General features: G+C 42.9%; 3 protein-coding genes across 3 annotated transcripts; all 3 read right to left on the bottom strand.

Annotated features, from left to right (window-relative positions):
- Positions 1–159: 159 nt before the first annotated feature.
- On the bottom strand, positions 160–5,036 carry ddost (dolichyl-diphosphooligosaccharide--protein glycosyltransferase subunit (non-catalytic)). The gene is made up of 11 exons (XM_079168878.1): positions 4,801–5,036; positions 3,886–3,996; positions 3,682–3,768; positions 3,494–3,597; positions 3,289–3,383; positions 2,901–2,994; positions 2,560–2,708; positions 1,608–1,755; positions 1,361–1,481; positions 1,108–1,214; positions 160–812 (listed from the first exon to the last, which is right to left on the bottom strand). Exons 1-11 carry the CDS (start codon positions 5,033–5,035, stop codon positions 663–665), a joined length of 1,401 nt encoding a protein of 466 aa, XP_079025004.1. The 5' UTR covers position 5,036; the 3' UTR covers positions 160–662.
- A 350-nt stretch (positions 5,037–5,386) lies between these two features.
- On the bottom strand, positions 5,387–14,366 carry zbtb17 (zinc finger and BTB domain containing 17). The gene is made up of 15 exons (XM_079177702.1): positions 14,229–14,366; positions 13,031–13,275; positions 12,663–12,842; positions 11,885–12,214; positions 11,685–11,774; positions 11,159–11,424; positions 10,690–10,832; positions 10,304–10,604; positions 10,031–10,118; positions 9,498–9,614; positions 9,254–9,374; positions 8,702–8,832; positions 8,272–8,562; positions 8,008–8,097; positions 5,387–6,714 (listed from the first exon to the last, which is right to left on the bottom strand). Exons 2-15 carry the CDS (start codon positions 13,233–13,235, stop codon positions 6,260–6,262), a joined length of 2,808 nt encoding a protein of 935 aa, XP_079033828.1. The 5' UTR covers positions 13,236–13,275; positions 14,229–14,366; the 3' UTR covers positions 5,387–6,259.
- A 1,219-nt stretch (positions 14,367–15,585) lies between these two features.
- hspb7 (heat shock protein family, member 7 (cardiovascular)) lies at positions 15,586–18,473 on the bottom strand. The gene is made up of 3 exons (XM_079168972.1): positions 18,086–18,473; positions 16,439–16,563; positions 15,586–16,251 (listed from the first exon to the last, which is right to left on the bottom strand). The coding sequence occupies exons 1-3, from the start codon at positions 18,243–18,245 to the stop codon at positions 16,072–16,074; spliced, it is 465 nt and encodes a 154-aa protein (XP_079025098.1). The 5' UTR covers positions 18,246–18,473; the 3' UTR covers positions 15,586–16,071.
- Positions 18,474–18,881: the final 408 nt, after the last annotated feature.

Raw genomic sequence — 18,881 nt, 5'->3', positions numbered from 1 at the left:
CTATTTTTAAACTGAATTTGGAGTAGATACTCAACGTCCCTTCCGGTAAAGAACTTCACTACCAACCAACACGACTGTCTGTCACTCACAGCGTCCAGGTGACAAGATTTCAAAGTACAATTGTGTCATGTCACAGAAATGACAAGAATTTCTTCTGAGTGGAATGTCAATATTTTATTGTTAAGATGACTCCAACTTTTTTGGAAACACTTTATCAAAAACAAATTAGCAGTTGGCATATTCAGTGCATGTAGTTACCACAGATTTTCCTGGTTGAGAACATGTGGATCAAATTGTATTATGGATATCTCTCAGGTTCCAAGGCATGTGCTCTACTTAAGAGATCATTTATCAAATGTAAAGCAACTTTATACAAACGTTGAATGACTGCAGGACATTTATAAGCCTTTGAATGATTTCAGAGTACAAAAAAAGAACCAAAAACAAACCCCAACCACTGCATTACGGTCACACCTTTTGGCCTCCGGTCCCAGATTAGATGAGAAACCCAATAACCGAACAGAAACTGTATTTTTACGGAGGACTGCAGTCCAAGTCCCTGCGTGAAGAGATTCAAGCCACCGAGACATTCAATTTCAACTCTTCACACCACAAGTTTAATTCTATAATCTTGTTATTCCTTCCCCGGCGGTCTCTCTGGATTAGTCTGACTTCTCCTTCTCTTTCATGTGCAGGAAGACGATGCTGAAGACAAAGAGTCCTGCCATCATGGAGAAGCAGCTGGCATAGTACGGGAAGGCGGAGGGGATGAAGCGCTCGTACTGAGTGTGCTGCAGGGGACGCACGGATACCTGTGATGAAGAAACAAAATAGCAAAAGGTTAGTTCCACCGTACATTTCAGCCTAGTTGTTAAATGCATTATAAGTAAGAAGAGCCTCCTCCAAGCCACAGTACTAAACTTTTAAATAATAGCCCATCTATTTTACATCTATTACCATAAATTAACAAAAGGTAAATAACTGTATCTTTAGTATTTCCTTCCATTTGCATTCGCCAATTTCCATGCATGATATCTGTACCGCAACCATACCAGTATTTTTTTATTTGGCTACGCCCAAGTGAAGTAAACCTTCCAATTAACTTGCCTGAGTGGTGGAGTAGAGATGTGTGTATCCCAGCCGGTTGTAGTCCACCTTGAACTGGAAGACTCCGTACACATCCGGCAGCGTGAACCGGACGCTATATCTATCTCCTAGAAGAAAGACAACACAGCATTAACAGTGGATACAGTTTGGGACTGCGAAGGTGCATACAGCTCGAACACACAAATCACAAAGGTGCAACACATTTAGACTGGAGGCATGAATTAATGTGACTGTTCTAGAACCACAGACGTACCCTTTTTCTTGAGATAAGTCCTGACGAAGGGATCGATCCTCACAAACTCAAGCTGGATGTCCTCTCCGTCGAAGGGAACCCAGCGGCCCTCGGACAACATCTCAATGACAATGCTGTACTCCTGCGTGGGACGGTTTTACACTGATTAAGATGTGCACATAAAGAAGTACACAGCCCTTCATTCAGGCGGAGACAAAACATCTTCTGGGTGATGATTGTTCACACGAGTCTCTGAAATTTGACTCACCACAAGGTCAGTGATTGTGTATGCTGCAGGGGGATTGATCTCTCCAACAGGATGATGGGTAACCGCTCCCACCCTGAGGACTCCGGCCTCCTTGAACACCCAGCGGGACAGCGCCACGGCCAGCTCCATGTTCCCCGTCTGCTCGTGCCTAACAACAGACCACGGCAAGAAGAGGAATTCTCATTAGAACTGATCAATATATTATTGTTTGTCAGGAGGAGGATAAGACGTACGTTTACACAGCACACATTTGGAGCAGGTCTGTATTAGGGCTGGCTCTGTTTGGACATGAAAACATTTTTTAAATACTGCCAATTAGTATAAAAAAAAATATCATCTGTCAGAAGCCAACAAAAAAATATCTGAGTTGACATTTAAAAAAATATGACTGCTCAACTGTCGTTACAGTCTTACACATTACATGTTAACTACACAGGTCTTAAATGCAACACCTGAATATTCATTTAAAGACCATTTAAGAATACTTTCCTTCTACAAACTGGCTTGATGAGGTAAAAAATAGAAGTATGCTCAACTGGAGACATTTCTCACCAGAGGAAAGTGTTTCACAATACACAGAGCTGCAGGATCAAAAGGGAAAACGTGCCACCTTTTCTGTGGATGTCCAATCAGTGTTCATAGTAAACGTTGCTTCAATTCACTACATTTACCATCAACGTTGATTTGACCTCCACATAAAAATGTGCCGACTTTACCCTTAAAGGCAACCTTCACAGGGTTTTAAAAACACTGAACTGTAGGCAGCTCAAGACTCTGTTAGGACTTGCAAACGCCTGCATGAAACATGGTCGAGTAGTAAATGAACATCTGTTCACATAGCAAAAAAATAAAAACTGTCACTGATGACAGTTTTTATTTTGTAACTGGAAGCTGTAATTACATCCATGAGGACGGAAAAAGAAGGAGCGATGTGATGAACAGTGAAGACTACCTCTTGGAGCCAGGCGTGGCCTTCTGCACAGCGGAGTTGAAGAAAGCATCACTGAAGAAATCCAGGGAGCCGCTGAAAACCACTCTGGCATTGTTTCTGGCCTGAAGGCCGGCGATCATGAGGGTGTTCTTGCCAACAGCATGGGGGTACTGGAGAGGTAAAAAATATATATATATATATTATTAGTCTGAAACAAACAGAAATGATGTCAAAGCGTGTGTAGTTATTTTCTAAGAAAACACCAAAGTATTTCCTCTCAGGTCTCCTGTAGCCAATTACCACCTGAATAAAGTTTATGAATTAAATACATCTGATACAATTGTTATCTTTGGTGATCTTACCTGAGAGATGGGTCTGTCTGGGAAAAAGGAGTAAGAAGTAGACGAGCCAGTAAGGATGTCCAAGACAAGAGGGTTCTCTGGGTCTGCCACCATGCTGCAAAGGAGGAAGGGAGGAATGGCATGTTAGTCAGACTTTATATAGCTTCCATTACTAAACAGATGCAACGTCAAATGCTGTCTTTCTCCAAAATCTCTGCTACATCCAAATGCAGTAAATATTCTGTGAAAAGTTCACCTAGGGAGGTGCTGCTCAAAGCAATTATGTATTCATTCACTATATTTACTAAAGTAATAATTAAAACACAGTGAGTGTCATCATACTGGATGTCCAGTAATACACCTTGATTACTCGGTTGCTAACATTTAAAACGTGTTGAGCTGTGCTTACCCAACACCCTTGAACAAAACAGGTCTGTTGGTGGGTTTGCCGACAATAGTTGGCGCTTTCATCAGGATCTCTGGATCAGCAACAATCAGCGTGTGCTGGAGACGGGAAGAATCACTCGTAAGTATCAACATGGAGCGTCAGCTCTAAAGACTGAATTTGAGAGACAAACTGAATGTGCCCGCTGTCTGAACAGAATTCTGCTTACGTCGCCGGAGTCAGACACGTCGTAGTTGTGATGGTCGATGACGGCAGTCTTTTCCTCATCAAACTCGATGCCGCACTCGCTGCCCAGCTCCCTCAGAGGGTCACCTGTGTAGGAGAAGAGCATTAATATTTGCATTTTAGGAATTTTTATATAATATATTACAGAAAAGCTTTTGGAAATCAACTGACCAATATCAGAACTGGCAGCAACCAGGACGTTGCCTCCACCATCAATAAAGGATGTAATAGTCTCCACGTTTATATTTCCTCCAAAGTCTGAAAATGAACAAAAAAGGGTTACATTTTAACAATTGTTAATATTTCAACAAGGCAAAAACACGTCTGCTATCTTCATCTTGAATTAAGTATGTGTGTGAAAGTTGTGAAATGTACCCTCAACTGATGGCGAGAAGATGATTAAATGGTCATACAGGAACTGGCCATATTTGATCAGAGATAGGGAGGGATCATCCGCCGTCTTAAATGAGATGTCAAAGCCACGATCTGAAAAGGAGAGAGAGACATCATCACCGAAACATCGACACACGTGTTGAGCATTGTTGCATTCACTAATCATGTATTTGTTCTGTTTGACTTCCTATGTACAGTGTAGATTCCTTGTCTACCAATATTAAAAATTCTACTGCGAGCAAATCATTTCAAAGGGACAGTGCACCCAGATATCAAAACTACATAACTTGTTGTGAGCAATTTCAAGTAGGAACTATTTTCTTGCAACCATAGTTCTTACATGGAACAAGGTCTTTGAAAGCCAAGTGCCCAAATCAAAAATGTGTATTTTGATAAAAAAATGTGTATTTTTGATTTGTGGGAGAACTGTCCCTTTAAGAAAGATAGATTGACAAGCCCATTTACAGTGCATTAGCCATCTAGACTACATAAGGAGGCATCGGCATGCAGATCATTAGTTGATTCAGGATAACCTTATTTATATTCAAATTAAGGTAACATGAATCATCGATCGATTGCATCAAGCATAACTTAATATTTGGTTGCTGTAATAGTTGGCCCCGTTTGGATTAAATGCAGAGTAAGTTAACATGACCAAGGAAGTACACTACCATTGAATAGTTAAGAATACAGCGCCTTGAATTACGTTTTGCTTGAAACAGCAAACACAATGCAGCTAAAACGTTAGCATGCTTGTGCTGCAAGAAGCTCGAGCACAAGAGACTCCAACTATATATTCCCTCCCAGAGACCTGTTAGCAATACAAGGGGAGATATATAAGAGTATAGAGGAGAGTATTAAAGGATGTAAAAAGCGCGAATCTCGTATCTTACTGACCTGCCAGACTGCGGAAGAAGATTGAATGGGTGTCTCTGATGTTGACGTTGTCCAGAAGAACCAACGTTTTACCGTCAGCCAAAGCACAAGGCAACATGGAAGCTAACGAAATGAAGAGAATGATACTGGTGTCCAAAAGTCTGAACCTCCTTTGGGTCGTCATTCTGTTCCGTTTTTTGGACGATAATAGAGGACCGGGCTGGCTCGTCTGCACGACTGCTGTCAACGACGCCATTTTGCTGCAGAAGTCGACGTCAGCGTTAGTAGTCGACTTAACTTTGACCCCCGAGATCCAGCCAATCACCGAGAGGAACGCGTCCTTCTGGGTTCCACCTCAGCCAATGGGATGAGAGCTTTATTATAAGACTGACAATCACGGAAGCAAAGTGTAGAGACATATAAAACAACTTATTGTGCTGTATTCCCGGAAGGTGACTTATTTTCCTCAATGAATTTATACATTTTATTACTTAGCATATCTTGAACATACCTATTCTAAGAGCCATGTAAACTTAAAGGAAACATAACAGCACATTGTTTTTACATAAAATAACAGCACAACACGATGCTGGTCAGACTGTGCAGATTCTTTATTGATGAGATGATGACGACTTCCAGTGAGCCTAAGCAATGTTACTGATATCTACTGGGGCATCTTACAGCTGTTAATATGAGCAGACAAAATGATGACCTAAAACCATTGGTGACAGGGAACCGTCTTCATACTATTACGACCAGTTTACTGTAAAACCAGAAAAACAACTGTCAATATCAATGTGAAACTGAGAATTGTTGACCAGGTTGTCATCTCCTTATATATTCCTTTCTTTCTCTTGAAGCAGAGGTTAATTAAGACATTTTTTAGAGGACACATTACAAATATACAAATATTATACATGCACAGCATTTACAGTGTTTGACAGTATACAAATCCATGACATCCCACTTCTGGAAAGAGGAGGAGGTGATAATTACCCCCCATTTCAATCTTCAGTACCCCCGACATGTTAATGTAGATAATCTCTGTATAATGTGATTTTCAGGAAAATACTTACAACTAAGTACAATAAAATATTTTGACCATTTAAGGGAAATGTACATATATCTTCTGAGTGAAATGGAAAAATAACAGGCCTTTCTCTAAGTGAATTGTGATGTAAATACAAAGGACACTGCATAGTCCTGCATTTCATTCTAAAAATAAACAGACTATACAACGTAGTATAAACATCTCTGGAAGAATTATCAACAATATTTACCTAATCACTGGACCTCATCTCATTTCTGGAATTAGGACTGCAAAACACATGACTTTTGAACATTCATTCAAAGATAAAATTGTGTATAAAGTGTTGTATGTTACAAATCCAGTTTAAATGTATTCTAACATCATGGCATGTTGAAACTCTGAGGCTTTTTCAACTCAATTCATTTCTTAATTTTTCCTTCTGCTGCCCCACTAGGCCTCACTCTCACATTCCATCTCTTCTTGTTTTTCCTCCTCTACCTCTGCTGCAGCTTCATCTTTTCCTTCTGTGTGGATCTCAGCGTGAGTTTCCACCTCTTCATCCTCCCTCCCCTCCTCCTCCTCCTCATGAATCACCTCTCCAGTCTCTTCTCCTTGTATCTCTCCCTCTGCCTCTCCCTCTGCCTCTCCCTCTGCCTCTCCCTCTCCATCCTGGGCACGGAAGATCAGGTCACCTTCCTGGATGACTTGTTCAGCTGTGGGTTGCCACGTTGTGGCAGAATCCCCCTCAGCGGTGGTGGCTGTGGTGTATTGGTAGAAGTCGGAATCTGCCTGAAACATGACCAAGGCCTGAGCTGTGTGGATGCGTACATGCTGGGCCAGGGAGCTGGCGTCCAAGAATTTATCACCACATGAATCACAAGCGTACAAGATCTGGGTGTTGGGGTCTGGGAACAGAAGAAGAGTTGACAAAGTGAGCGATGAAAGTTACCTCCTGGAGGGTCTGACAACCTCTGTGCTTTTCAGTGATCTAGGTTAGAATGAAACTAAACACAGAAGTATGTCTAATCATACTCACATTGGACAACATTTATTTTTAAAGCCATGCAAGACCTTGAATATCACATTTGAGTTTTTGCATATTTCATCCCATTTACTGTACTGACTTCCCAAAATATACCAAAATATACCATAGTGATAGTGACAGTGATCGTCATTGACAAAATATTGTAGTGACAAAAATGTTTTCCCAGCTGCTGTTTCCAAGGCACAGATTTGACTTTGAACCTCAGCTTTTAGACCAGCATGAGTGCTGTCCTTAACAAGTCCTTAACAAACTCTCTCTATCTGCTGATGAAACCCATGTGATACCATAGAAAGCTCCACAGCAGCTCTCAAATAGAACTTGTGATGAGGTTGTTTTTTTTCAACATCATGTCACGTTTATCAAACTTGTTGTCATGTTGTAATGCAGTAGTGCGAACACACTTTCACACTAAAGTAATTTAAGTTCCAACATACTTTTGTTTACGAATTAATTTGGGACTGCCGTTAATTCCATTTCAACGTATAGTTCAAGATTTTTAGTTGAGAATCAATTACCTAATTTCCTCATTTAGTATATGAAGCTTCATAATAGTGCTGCACAATTATTCGTATGGCAAAATGTGTGTCAAAATGCCATTTTAAATTAAATATGGTCATGCTGCAGAGATGTCTTAGCCTACACGTTTGGTACCTATCCAAGACAAAATCACACCATTATCATTTTAATGTTGTTCAATGAGAATTATCATTCCGTCTAATATCTTAAAACATATCACAATTGCAATATCAGTCAAAAATAAGATTAGATATTATTTTCAAAATCGTTGTGCCCTTCTTCATAGTTCAGTTCAAGCATTTTAAGATATAATATAAGATAGATGTTTTTTGGTCTGTGCGTTTTAAAGGTAAACTTTATATTCTATGCAGAAGACCTAAGATAGGAATATTTGTGTTTAATAGAATTAACGTCCTTGAGCTGTTTCTGTTAAATGTGTTGCTAGTTGATGCTGAATACCGTGATAACTCAACCCGTATACCAGTTCTGCCCAAATCTAGAGTTCAGATTGGAATAATGCTGCTGCACCAAGGCAGCAAACAGGATACGCAATGCTGGTTTTCTAAAGCTTAGTATTATTCAAATACAGCTGTTTGAGTACTGTACATACTGTCCAGTGATTTCCTTGTAGTCTTACCTGCTTCATGCACTTTCTCTACCGCCTTGGTTATTTCAGCTTTCAAAGCCTCCGTCTCATCTGCAGACTCTGAAGCAGCCACTGGAACTACTGCAAACAGACACATGACACAAAGTAAACAAACACTCAACACTGTCTAAGACCTTTAATCCTCGTGCTTCTTGTATTTTCTGCAGATGTCCATCGGACAGCAGCAGCAATTGTCACAGATCCAACCCCAGGATATGTAAATATCTCCCCTAATATCATAAGATGCTGTCGGACCTGTCAGCTGAGCTACCGCACTGGCTGCCAGGGCCTCAGTTGCCAGGGTGACGATGTCCTCTGTGGTGACGGTGACTATGTTGATCTCGCTGTCGGAGGTGGACGCCCCTGCGCACCCGTCGGTCCCTTCGACCCCGTCGGCCCCGTCGGCCCCCTCGTCCGCGCTGCCCCCGGCCATCACCAGCCGCTTCATGCCGGCCTTGCCTTGGTGGACGGTCTTAACGTGGGAGCGCAGGTTGTCCACCCGGTTGAACCCTCTGCCGCATTTATCACACAGGAAAGGCTTCTCCCCTGAGAGAGCGGGAACGGAGAAAAAAAAAAGAATCAACTGACCACGTCAGGGTGAAAGCTGCGAGCTCTGCTGGATGTCGCCCTATTTCCACCTTTACCCATAAGTCCCATCACTCTTTGACACTCATTTTGTCCTTACCTGTGTGAATGATGATGTGCTTCGACAGGTCTCCCACATTAACAAATGCCTTGTTGCACATCTGACACTTGTGCGGCCGGACATTGTCGTGATGCCGGATGTGATTGGCCAGTTGACTGGACTGCACGAACCTGTCCGGAGGCAAACGTAAAATGCACCCGTCATCTTGCATCCAAAGAAAGAAAACATTTTCTCACTTACTTCTAGCTGTAGATAAAGATCTGCTCCTGCTTCTGCTCTGTAGCATGCCATTAAATAGCTGGTTGTTTTATCTTGTTTTTTGCTGATGTTTGCGCATCTGTTCTTATTTAACGTGTTTTATTGGTCGGGTCTTGATGCAGCAATTATCCCTATCTTAAATTCTCTCCCATGGTAGACAATAAAGTAACCTTAAGATAACACTTAAAACCAAGAGTTAATGTTCTCTGCTCTCTCTCTTCACACATTTCCAAGTCTCCTTGTTAGATAAACTCAGGTTATATTCCCCAAGCACAAGTGAAGAAGAAAAAAAAAACAGCCTTTTTTACAGCACTGATTTATCTGCTTGCTGACCTTTTGCCGCAGCGATCACACACGTAGGGTTTCTCTCCCGTGTGCTGGCGGACGTGAGCGATGAGTGAGCTGGCCTGCGTGAAGGCCTTGCCACAGATGAGACAGACGCAGGGCTTCTCTCCTGCAGAACATGAATTAGAGACTCACTGCGGTGGGATGTAAATAATATATGTGCGGAGTTTCAGATTGAAAACGGACGCGTTGCTTTCACATTCCGTAGTCTCTCTGAATGTCATGGACGTACCTGTGTGGATGCGCTCATGCCTCTGCAGAGCTCCAGGGTCGCTGAAAGCTCTCTGGCAGTGCATGCAGATGTACGGTTTCTCCCCACTGTGGACTCGCAGGTGTCTCTTCAGATTACCTAAAAAGCACATACCATCACACAAAGGGTCGAGCAAATGCCTCAAAGCAAAAGTCAAAAACTCAAAGTCAACGTCCTCCAGAGAACATGCAGGCAGACTGAAAGCAGCTGGAATTGTGTTTGCTCCAAATAAATGGTTAAAAAAAAACACATCTGTCACCGTCTTTTTAACACCACTAGTAGCATCTTACTAACTTCAACTGAAATCACGTGACAACATTGGGGGGGGGGGGGGGGTATCGCTTATTGTCATCATCAATGTACCTGTTAAAAAAGGTTCCAAACCCAAAGAAATAAAATTTACAATAATAAAAAAAAGCTGCAAATCCTTACGTTTGAGAGAGTTTAGGTAGAATTTCAGTTTGATGAAACGTAAACGTCATTCCAGAAACATACGGTCCGTACTATCTTCTTACCTGAAGTAGTAAACTGTTTGCCACATTCCTTGCACTTGAGAGGCCCGTCTGTGATATGGATCTTTAAGTGAGCCTTCAGATTTCCCGGCTAGGAAAAACACAAAATCAAGTATCTAGTTGGTTAACACACTCAACATAATATTCGCAGTAACACATCCCTGAATTTGATGTACATGTGGCTACCAAACTCTACAATTTGAGATCATCTGCAACCATTGCATTAATGTTTGTAGTACCGTTGTTGATACCAAACCTCCACAGACATGTTATTACCTGGTTGAAGCGTTTGTCGCAGTGTGAACACTTGTTGCCCTTCTCCGTGTCGTGCGTCTCCAGGTGTCGCATCTTGGCGGTGGGGTCGGAGAAAGCCTTATCGCAGTAGTCGCATTGGTACGGCTTCTCGCCGCTGTGCACCAGCTGGTGGCGCTTCAGGTTGCCCGACGTGGTGAAGAGCTTGCCGCACATTTCGCAGCTGTACCGCGCTTCGCCCGTGTGGCGTTTGCGGTGCAGGTTGAGCAGGCTGATCTGGCGGTAGCTCTTCCCGCAAGTCGAGCAGCAGTACGGCTTGAGAGGGCTAGGAGGCAGCAAGGAGCGCAATTTCAGACACAGGCCAGACAGAGCAGGGGTCGGCGAACTAAATGTAGAACGAAGCAATTCACCTGTGTGTTTTCTCGTGGGCTTTACAGGCCGCAGGGTCAGAGAAAGCTTTGTTGCAATCCCGACAGCTGAACGGCTTCTCTCCTGTGTGAATACGCATGTGTCTCTTGAAATTGCCAGTGTGGGTGAATTTCTTCCCGCAGTCCTGAGAGGGAGAAAATGTGTCATGAAGAGTTAGCAAAGATTTCTATGCAAATGTCACCAACATGTTTGCAAGGATTTGCATAAAAGCTCCGGGCATCAGCAACGTTGCCATGTTTGATGCAGATGTATTAGCTTTGATGCATTTTGATATGACAGCGATGAGTCATTGCACAGCTTGTTGATGAGTTGATGACATTTACTTTTAATGCACAAGCTAAGAACAGTATTAAATCTGAAAAAAAAATGTTAACACAAAAGATAAGAAATAAAAAAAATTGTAAATGCACCCGGTCACTTCCCTCCTGCACCCAGACTGATATTCCTCACCTCACATTCGTGTGTCACGGAGCTGTAAGGCTTCGACTCGGATCGGCTGCTCATCGACGCTGACAGAGTTTGTCCCCCTTCTCTCTCGCTGCCTGAATTGACCCCTTCCATCTCGTCATCTTCCTCTCCAGACCCCTCTTCATCGTCAGCTTCCCCGTCGCAGGTCTCCTCGCAGTCGTCCTCCGGTTCACCGTCAACCTCTGCCGGCTCCGCCACCCTCTTCTGGGTTTTGGTCTTCGATGTGCCTTCTTCCTCTGAGTCATTGTCTACGAGGGCGACGATAGAGAAGTCTTGAAAATGACATATTGTCTGCGTCTGACATGAGTATTGACTGCAAATAACAAATAAATAGCCCCCTGTACCTGGATTTAAATGTAAGATTAAACCTCAGGAATTTAGAATAATTACACTAGCTCTATTGAAAACTCTTCTAAATGTATCAATTTCCTTGACTTTCTGCACGATGATTCTCAACAAATTCCATAAGCAGTGGAAAGCTAAGAGGAAACTATCGCAGCCTGCTCACCGGGTGGGAAGTTTCGTCGAGGAGGTTTTCTGATCCGTCTCCCCCGAGAGCTCATGTAGGATGAGCTGCCAGCAGAGTTCAGCTGTGATTCTGTAATCAAATAGAAAATATCTCTTGGTTTAAAAAGAGCAACTCTGTTGCATTTGGAGCTTAAACGCCAAATGGGCGGATTCAAAGTCCTTCCATTACTACGCACTTACTGGGAGCGTAGTCAGCATCAGAGGGGTCATCCTGAAATACAGGCGCGTGCTGTGCAGCACTTTCCTCCTCCTTCTTTACGGAGATCTTCTTTTGGGCAGAAACGGGGGTGGTTTTGGGGGATCGTCCTCGGCCCGAGTGGGCTCTGGCCGGGTTGGGCGAAGGAACAGTCTGTTGTGTCTCGGTGGAGACGTCTTCTTTCACATTTTCCTGATTTTGTGCGGGCTTTTTCTCTTCCGTGGGCGTGCAGGGACTCTCCTCTGCTTGAGATGCCACTTCTGCCAGGTCACTCTCCAGGTCCTCCCGCTGCTCTACTTCACCTTGTTTCTCTTCTGGGTTGTTCGTAAAGAAAAAAAGGAATCATCAGGCTCCATATTTTACACTTGGTGGATTTGAATTTGATAAGGCTAATATCGTAGCATTAACAACAAAAAGTAACCAGATTAGATCAATCACCAGATGTGAATCTTAATAAAAGGTTAATATCAGCTCATTATAATAACAGTTAACTTGTACGAATGCCTGAACAACAGTTTAGAATTTAAAGCTCTGACTCTGATTTTTAATGACTGCTACTGACTATGGAGATGGAGGAATTACCTCGTTAATAACATAAACACAGGGAAGCCTCATGTCATGGAAAGATTGTTAAATTCATTCAACACAGAAAAAGTATCTTGCCCCTTTCTACACCAAATGATTGACCTGGTTCAGCACTTGAGGGCACGGATCATTTAAAAGGTTCAGACATGAAAGTTTGATGCATTAATCTGGACTCACCAACGGCAAAATCCAGTGTTATGAGGGACGGAGACGGATTTGCCATTGACTGGTACGCAGAGCAGGCATTTACAATTTCTTGCATCTGTAGAAAGTTTGCAACGGCCAGCACGTCTTCTACATTCTGTGGACTTAAAGTCAGCTTGGCTGTGTACATAAACTCCAGGACCTGACCCAAACCTGCAACGATAAACAATACAACAGGTCTGGTTATACAGCAGTAATGCTGGGGTACATTAACTAGTATTAAAGTAAAGCACTGCGACAGTATGCAAAGTCAGAGCACTGAAAGATGGATGTAACAAGTACATATAGTGTACATGTGAAAGTATACAGAGATACGTGTCCAAAGGCTGATGGGAACACACCTGCTGCATTGCTGATGTCCAGGTGCACCACATCTTTCTGGTCCAGGAACAGGGTGCGGAAGTAGACACTGCAGGCCGCCAGCACGGCTTTGTGGGCCTTGAAGTCCACCCCGTCCACAACAAAGGTGCAGTCACACAGCATGCCCTGTCTGCGCTGGCGGTTCAGCTGCTCCAGAACTTTCCCACTGTGCCATGGGAACTCCATCGCCCCGAAGCCTTGAGGAGGGTGGACGAGGCTGGCTGCTCTGTGGACACAGATAGTCGGCTTGACTAGGTTGTCTTTACACTAGCTGGCATGACATCCAATCATTGTCGTTCACCTCTGATAGCTCTGTTTCTTCCAACTTTTTCCCCTGTTAAAAAATTTTTTTTGGGGGAGTTCTTCCTTATCAAAGGGTCAAAGAACTGTAGCCCTATTTCTAACTATCCTCACTCCACTATTGTGTCTGACCACATTAAGAACTAGGACTATCTGGCAACTCGCTTCTATTTACATGCACAACAGCATCAGTGTTAGGTCGATTAGATACACGATCAGTTTAAAACATAATTACATTTGTATTGAGGTTTGTCTTGCCTCCTGTTAATATAAAAGTCAAACAAGTACTTTAATTTATATTTGTAAAAAAGTGTGTCTTCTGTGTGCTGTACTGTTGGTGAATGACGGTCTCATCATGGGTGTACATGTCAGGCTCCTTTACAGGACAAGCACCAAGAAACACTAGAGAGAGATACAATTTCAACCGCATTTGAAACGAAAACACATTAAATTCAAAATACGTTAACGTCCGTTAAATGACATTGTCGAATGTACAAAATGGGTCGCAACCATGGAATAAAATGAAAGTTAGCTAACAAAAATGACGAATACTAATGAACTGTCATGATGGCCAGGCTATTGGACACGTACTATCGGAATTCAAGACTGCAGTCAACATGTTTCGTAACTGGAAATTCAGTTTCTTTAAAAAGTTTTGACAGCTTGGTTTGACGGTGCAATACATCGATTACAATTCCTCCATCCTTGTAGCTTTGTTATCGGGGATTAATTTAGCGTGCCTTAACATGCATGTAGTGAAGGGACAAGATGGCGGACCGACGAGAAGGGCCTGTCCTCATCCCTTGTTGTTTTCTCAGCTAGCTCGCTAACTTCGCTTTATTCAAGCGCCATTTTAATAAAGAACACCTCCTGAATTACCTCCTTGTTGCCGCTTCTTCACTCTGGGTTCAAACTGCTGCTCGGGCGGTGATATGGAGTGTTTTGCTCAGTTAGGAAAACAGACCCAATCGAGTTTTTCGGTGATCGATCCTGCCCCGTTAAGTCCATCCACCGCCATCTTCCTCTCTCTGATCGATTGATAGGGACCGGACGGATGTATCACAGGAGCACGCGCAGTGTGAACACATGCTGTGCCTATGACGACCATGTGGTGGCGCCATATGCTCGAGCTACTTGATCCACACCATCGATGATAAAAAAAAGTTGTTCTGTACGTCACGTAACGAGGTTACACACACAACAACCACCAGCAGCAACACATTAGATGTCATTAAACTGATTTCGAGCCATTGATGTAGCAGACTGAATGGTAAAAGCGTAAAAACAAATTGGCTTTTAATCTTAAATGTTGTAAATTCAAAATCATAGTGTGGGCTATACTATACAAACTAATGTGCAAGGTCTTTTAAGAATAATGACGTGTAATCACTTCCAAAGCACTCTCCAAGGGAACATAAAAAGCATTCATTTCATTGCTACTTAGTTACAGTACAACATGATATGCTGAATCATGGTGTGATTTGATCTTTCAAAGGGAGCAGCATGTCCAAATGTAAAGGCTGAAGACTGGCTAAAGCATGTAGTCAATTACAGGCACATAACAAAGGCGTCAAAATGATTTTTTCTTGAATAGAGCCTTTGAAATCCTTTTCTCACGAAAGCAGGACAGACGCGTCATGAATGCCTCCCCGCACAAAAGAATAGAATAAAAGCACCATCTTTCCTCTAAGCTTTCATTCATTTTGAGAGTAGTTTACATCACTGCTTACCCACACCTTTAGGCCTACATTTGTCTTACTTGTGTCTTTATGTCGATATATGGTGAAGAAATAAATGGTGTTGGGTCAATCATGCTTCAAAAACAGGTTATTATTTCATTTGTATGTTGCATAAAAACAGGCATAGTTAAATTCTGGTTCTGTTCTAAAAAATACATCTTGGACAGCGTCTGAGGACCCCTACCACCAAAATGTAGAGCACAAACCAAAAATAGTTTGAATTACTTTGATTGTTTGGCTTTTCATATTTTATATTTTTAATTAACCGTTCACTTACATTTCTTCAAATGAAGTGCTAAATGGTGTTTCAAAGCAATAGAAATAAAGGGGAGAACTGTTGAAGCCCGTATCATTGTGTTAAAAGACGACTAATTTGTAGAGCTTTTTAAAATACGAAAGATGTGCAGGTTTTCTAATAATATAAACTCTCCATTGGTTGCTAAAACCGAACTCAAGGCCCACACCTTTAATAAAAAAAAAAGATTTGTCATTGCATGTCAATCAAGAGACCATTGATGTTTATTGTCAAAGCAGGATCATTTAATTCACACAAATAATAATATACAATAAGTTATTATTAACGTGGCAACCATCAATTGAGTCTATTTTAGAACTGTGTTAGAGGACAGGAGTAAAGTGGTGAACCGATCAGTTAATTGGTGTGTGTGTGTGTGTGTGTGTGTGTGTGTGTGTGTGTGTGTGTGTCTGTGTGTGTGTGTGTGTGTGTGTGTGCGTGTGTGTGTTGTATGTTACATGCGGGTGGGCCCTCTCGCTGCTGTGTATGGTGAACTAACTCAGAATACAGATGAGCAGCATCAGGCAGTGTTTCAGTCACAGAAGGGAGAACATGACGTGTTTCACAGAGCACAGTGACAACTCTGTTGAGTGTTTAAAGTAGAATGGTTTAAGTGACGACAGGAAATCTAGGAAGTAGCATAAAAACAGAAAACAAGAGGCGTGTGATGCGCAAGCTGGGTCCCCCTCTAGATCTTTATCTCGGTGCGGAAGGTCTGTACGAGCTCGTGTTTGGCCGGGTGTCGCCGTGCCGTGACTGTTAGGGTCCCCTCGGCGCCCAGTGATGATGTCACTGAGGTGGGGTCCACATCGTCGGGTAGCTGGCACTTGTGTGTGAAATTGTTCATGACCGAACCATCCTGGGCCAACTGCCAAAGACAGAACATGACCTGTGACTTAATGTATTTGTGACAGAGGACACATACTGTGACAAGAGATGTCTACTCCACAGAATCCAGTTTAATAAGACTTTAGTCTCAAGGTCCTATCACGGGAACACTGACATTGTTTTAAAGACTCATGTTACTACTTCAAATGAAAAACGAGGCCGCCCACCTTTTCTGCACGAACTTCAATCTGGTTGTTGGATGTGGTGACGATGACATCTTCAGGGGAGAAGTCTTGCACGTCAACTGTGAACTGGTAGGAATCCCCAAGAGTCTTGATATTTCCAGATCCACCTAACGCACAACAAGGGGAGAAAGGATGTTAGACCACAGGAGGAAACAGAAGTATATTTCTCTCTCTGCCACATCATTTTTACTCAATTCTTATTCATGCTACATGCTAAAGAGGGTCAACTTTTATCTTTCGGGTCTGATAATTGTGGGCTGGGGATAAAACCTGCAAGTGGTGTTTTATTAGTGATCGTTTACAGACATGTTACGGGCTCTCATTGATTTACAAGACCATATCATGTAATTGTAAATGTTTCAGTTATTGTCATTACATGTCAACAGCGTAGAATCCATGCTATAATCAAACATCATTCAGGCTCATTATTTTCTGTTTTAATGGCCCTTTAATGGCCCTAGGAAACAGTATTACAGGCTGAATACCATTTAGCTGCTCAGTTTCACACTTTGCTGTGTTAGTTTTCACATCACTGATAACGTGAAATGGGATGTCGCTCTAGTATTCATATTCTAAGTGTTTCTACTGTATTTGACATTTGAGAACTTGGCTAAATGGCTCTCCGAATTATCTTCTCATTTGTGGAACAAAATAGAAAATGTAATTACTAGGCAGTAACAGGATACAGTAGAGACACATATGATATCATGCAGTGCTCTGACCTCTGACTTCACATAAGCAGGTTAGTTTGACTGCATGACATCATTCGAAATGTGTGTGTGTGTGTGTGTGTGTGTATCTGGTGTGTACACTGGTCACTGGGCAACCATCCGGTCATTCCTCATGCAGGCGCCATTCCAGATACTCAGTGTATGAAGTCACACCACTGGCAGCCAGTCCAGCATTCCTCAGGCGTGCATGTGTGTGTGTGTGTGTGTGTGTGTGTTGTTTTCCCTTTAGCTGCACCCACCAACAATGGTTCCCAAACGATTCTGCTCTGCCCCTGACACCTGGGCCACCTGATCTCCGAGTCCATTTAAAGTTCAGATGTCACACATTCACACGTCTGTGTGCGCCAGCGGTGAACTGACGCAGAGCAGTTCACACCAGCTGCACACATGGCTGAGCTCGAGGATGAACCGAGCAGGCACATGCAGAGTGAAATGTCTCCCCACCTAAATGTGTATTTTAAAACACACAAACGCTCCAAAAAACGGAAGAGAATGCCGAGCAGCGCCTCCATATCGTCAAAAAAAGAGTGACGTCCATCTGTTTCATTTTCATACTTTTTAAAAGTTACTCCATCAAACCAGGCTTCACTCTTAGAAACACATTTTGTTTGCGCACATCAACCACACCAGAGACCCTTTGCTTTTTCTTTCTTTTTAAACTCAGTCCTGCCTGTTGTCCCCCACCTCTCAACTGTCACCTCGGATACGATTTGTCACCACTTTACGGAGAAAAAAAAAATCACAGCACTTTAAACAAATTGCTTCCAAGCATGCGCATGAATCTCGGTCAAAGCTGTCCCTTCAACCGGCGGTTGCTGTTATTATTATTATTATTATTATTAACACCCCTTTTGTACACAGTACGAGTTATAGAGACCTGACATTGCTTCCGACTTACTGGTAAAGCCCAAGGCGTCGCTCCCGGGCCGCATGAAGGAACCAAAGTCCTCAGCGAACAGTCCCCGGCTCTTCTCCATGTGTGGGTTACCAGAGGATGAGGACGAGGTCTGGTGGAAACTCCGCTCCGATCGATAGGCAGAGGAGTTGGTCCCACTCATGGATGGCTGAGAGTGCTGGGTGAGGCAGAGAGTGAAGGGAGGGAAGAGGGAGGCGGAGTGAGCTGATTCTTCTCGTGATTCCTCTGGGAGTCTTCCAGATGCTTTAAATGTAAGAAAACAATACACACAGCTCTCTCTTCTTTCTTTGTCCTTATATTTGTATAAGTGTCTTGTTTGTGTTTGGTAAAATCGTGTATTTGCTCACTCTCCAGCAGCCAGCCACCCTCGGCCCTTATATACTGTACTGGTCCTATACCCGCCTGGGCGGTGTGCACGTGCGTCACAGCTCAGTGGGAAAGGGTAATAGTGTTCTATATTTATCATGAGAGCGATGAAGAGAGGGGCCTGTTGTTGGAAAAAGTTCTGGGCATTGACGGCTTTGAGGTTTAAGGGCAGGCGAGATAGCGAGATTTGATGGAGAGAGGTAGAGAAAGAGCAGGGGCTGGGGGGGGGGGGGGGGCAACAGTTGTCATTTCAGACACACCGCCCCTGAAATAGCTTTCCTCTCCTCTCTTTAATCCCCCCCGCTCTCCATTGCTTCATCAGTCGGTTCTCCTATAGTGCCATGCCTTTGTCCTGAAAATGAAATGACATTAAATGACATTTCATCGAATAGTATCTCATTAGAGAGCTTTT

Source organism: Pholis gunnellus (assembly GCF_910591455.1).
Source record: "Pholis gunnellus genome assembly, chromosome: 2".
NCBI lineage: Eukaryota > Metazoa > Chordata > Actinopteri > Perciformes > Pholidae > Pholis > Pholis gunnellus.
The sequence above is the reverse complement of the archived record's forward strand: the minus strand, read 5'-3'. Positions and strand labels throughout refer to the sequence as shown.

Excerpts from the sequence above, each read along its gene's own strand:
- ddost (XM_079168878.1), bottom strand. The coding sequence starts at position 5,035 with ATGGCGTCGTTGACAGCAGTCGTGCAGACGAGCCAGCCCGGTCCTCTA. Across the intron at positions 1,756-2,559 it reads GCCACGCCTGGCTCCAAGAG|GCACGAGCAGACGGGGAACA; the intron begins GTAGTCTTCACT and ends GTCTGTTGTTAG. Across the intron at positions 1,482-1,607 it reads ACACAATCACTGACCTTGTG|GAGTACAGCATTGTCATTGA; the intron begins GTGAGTCAAATT and ends CGTCCCACGCAG.
- zbtb17 (XM_079177702.1), bottom strand. The coding sequence starts at position 13,235 with ATGGAGTTCCCATGGCACAGTGGGAAAGTTCTGGAGCAGCTGAACCGC. Across the intron at positions 12,843-13,030 it reads GGACATCAGCAATGCAGCAG|GTTTGGGTCAGGTCCTGGAG; the intron begins GTGTGTTCCCAT and ends TTATCGTTGCAG. Across the intron at positions 8,833-9,253 it reads TGTGATCGCTGCGGCAAAAG|GTTCGTGCAGTCCAGTCAAC; the intron begins GTCAGCAAGCAG and ends GCCTCCGGACAG.
- hspb7 (XM_079168972.1), bottom strand. The coding sequence starts at position 18,245 with ATGAGTGGGACCAACTCCTCTGCCTATCGATCGGAGCGGAGTTTCCAC. Across the intron at positions 16,564-18,085 it reads CGACGCCTTGGGCTTTACCA|GTGGATCTGGAAATATCAAG; the intron begins GTAAGTCGGAAG and ends GTTGTGCGTTAG. Across the intron at positions 16,252-16,438 it reads TTGAAGTTCGTGCAGAAAAG|TTGGCCCAGGATGGTTCGGT; the intron begins GTGGGCGGCCTC and ends TGTCTTTGGCAG.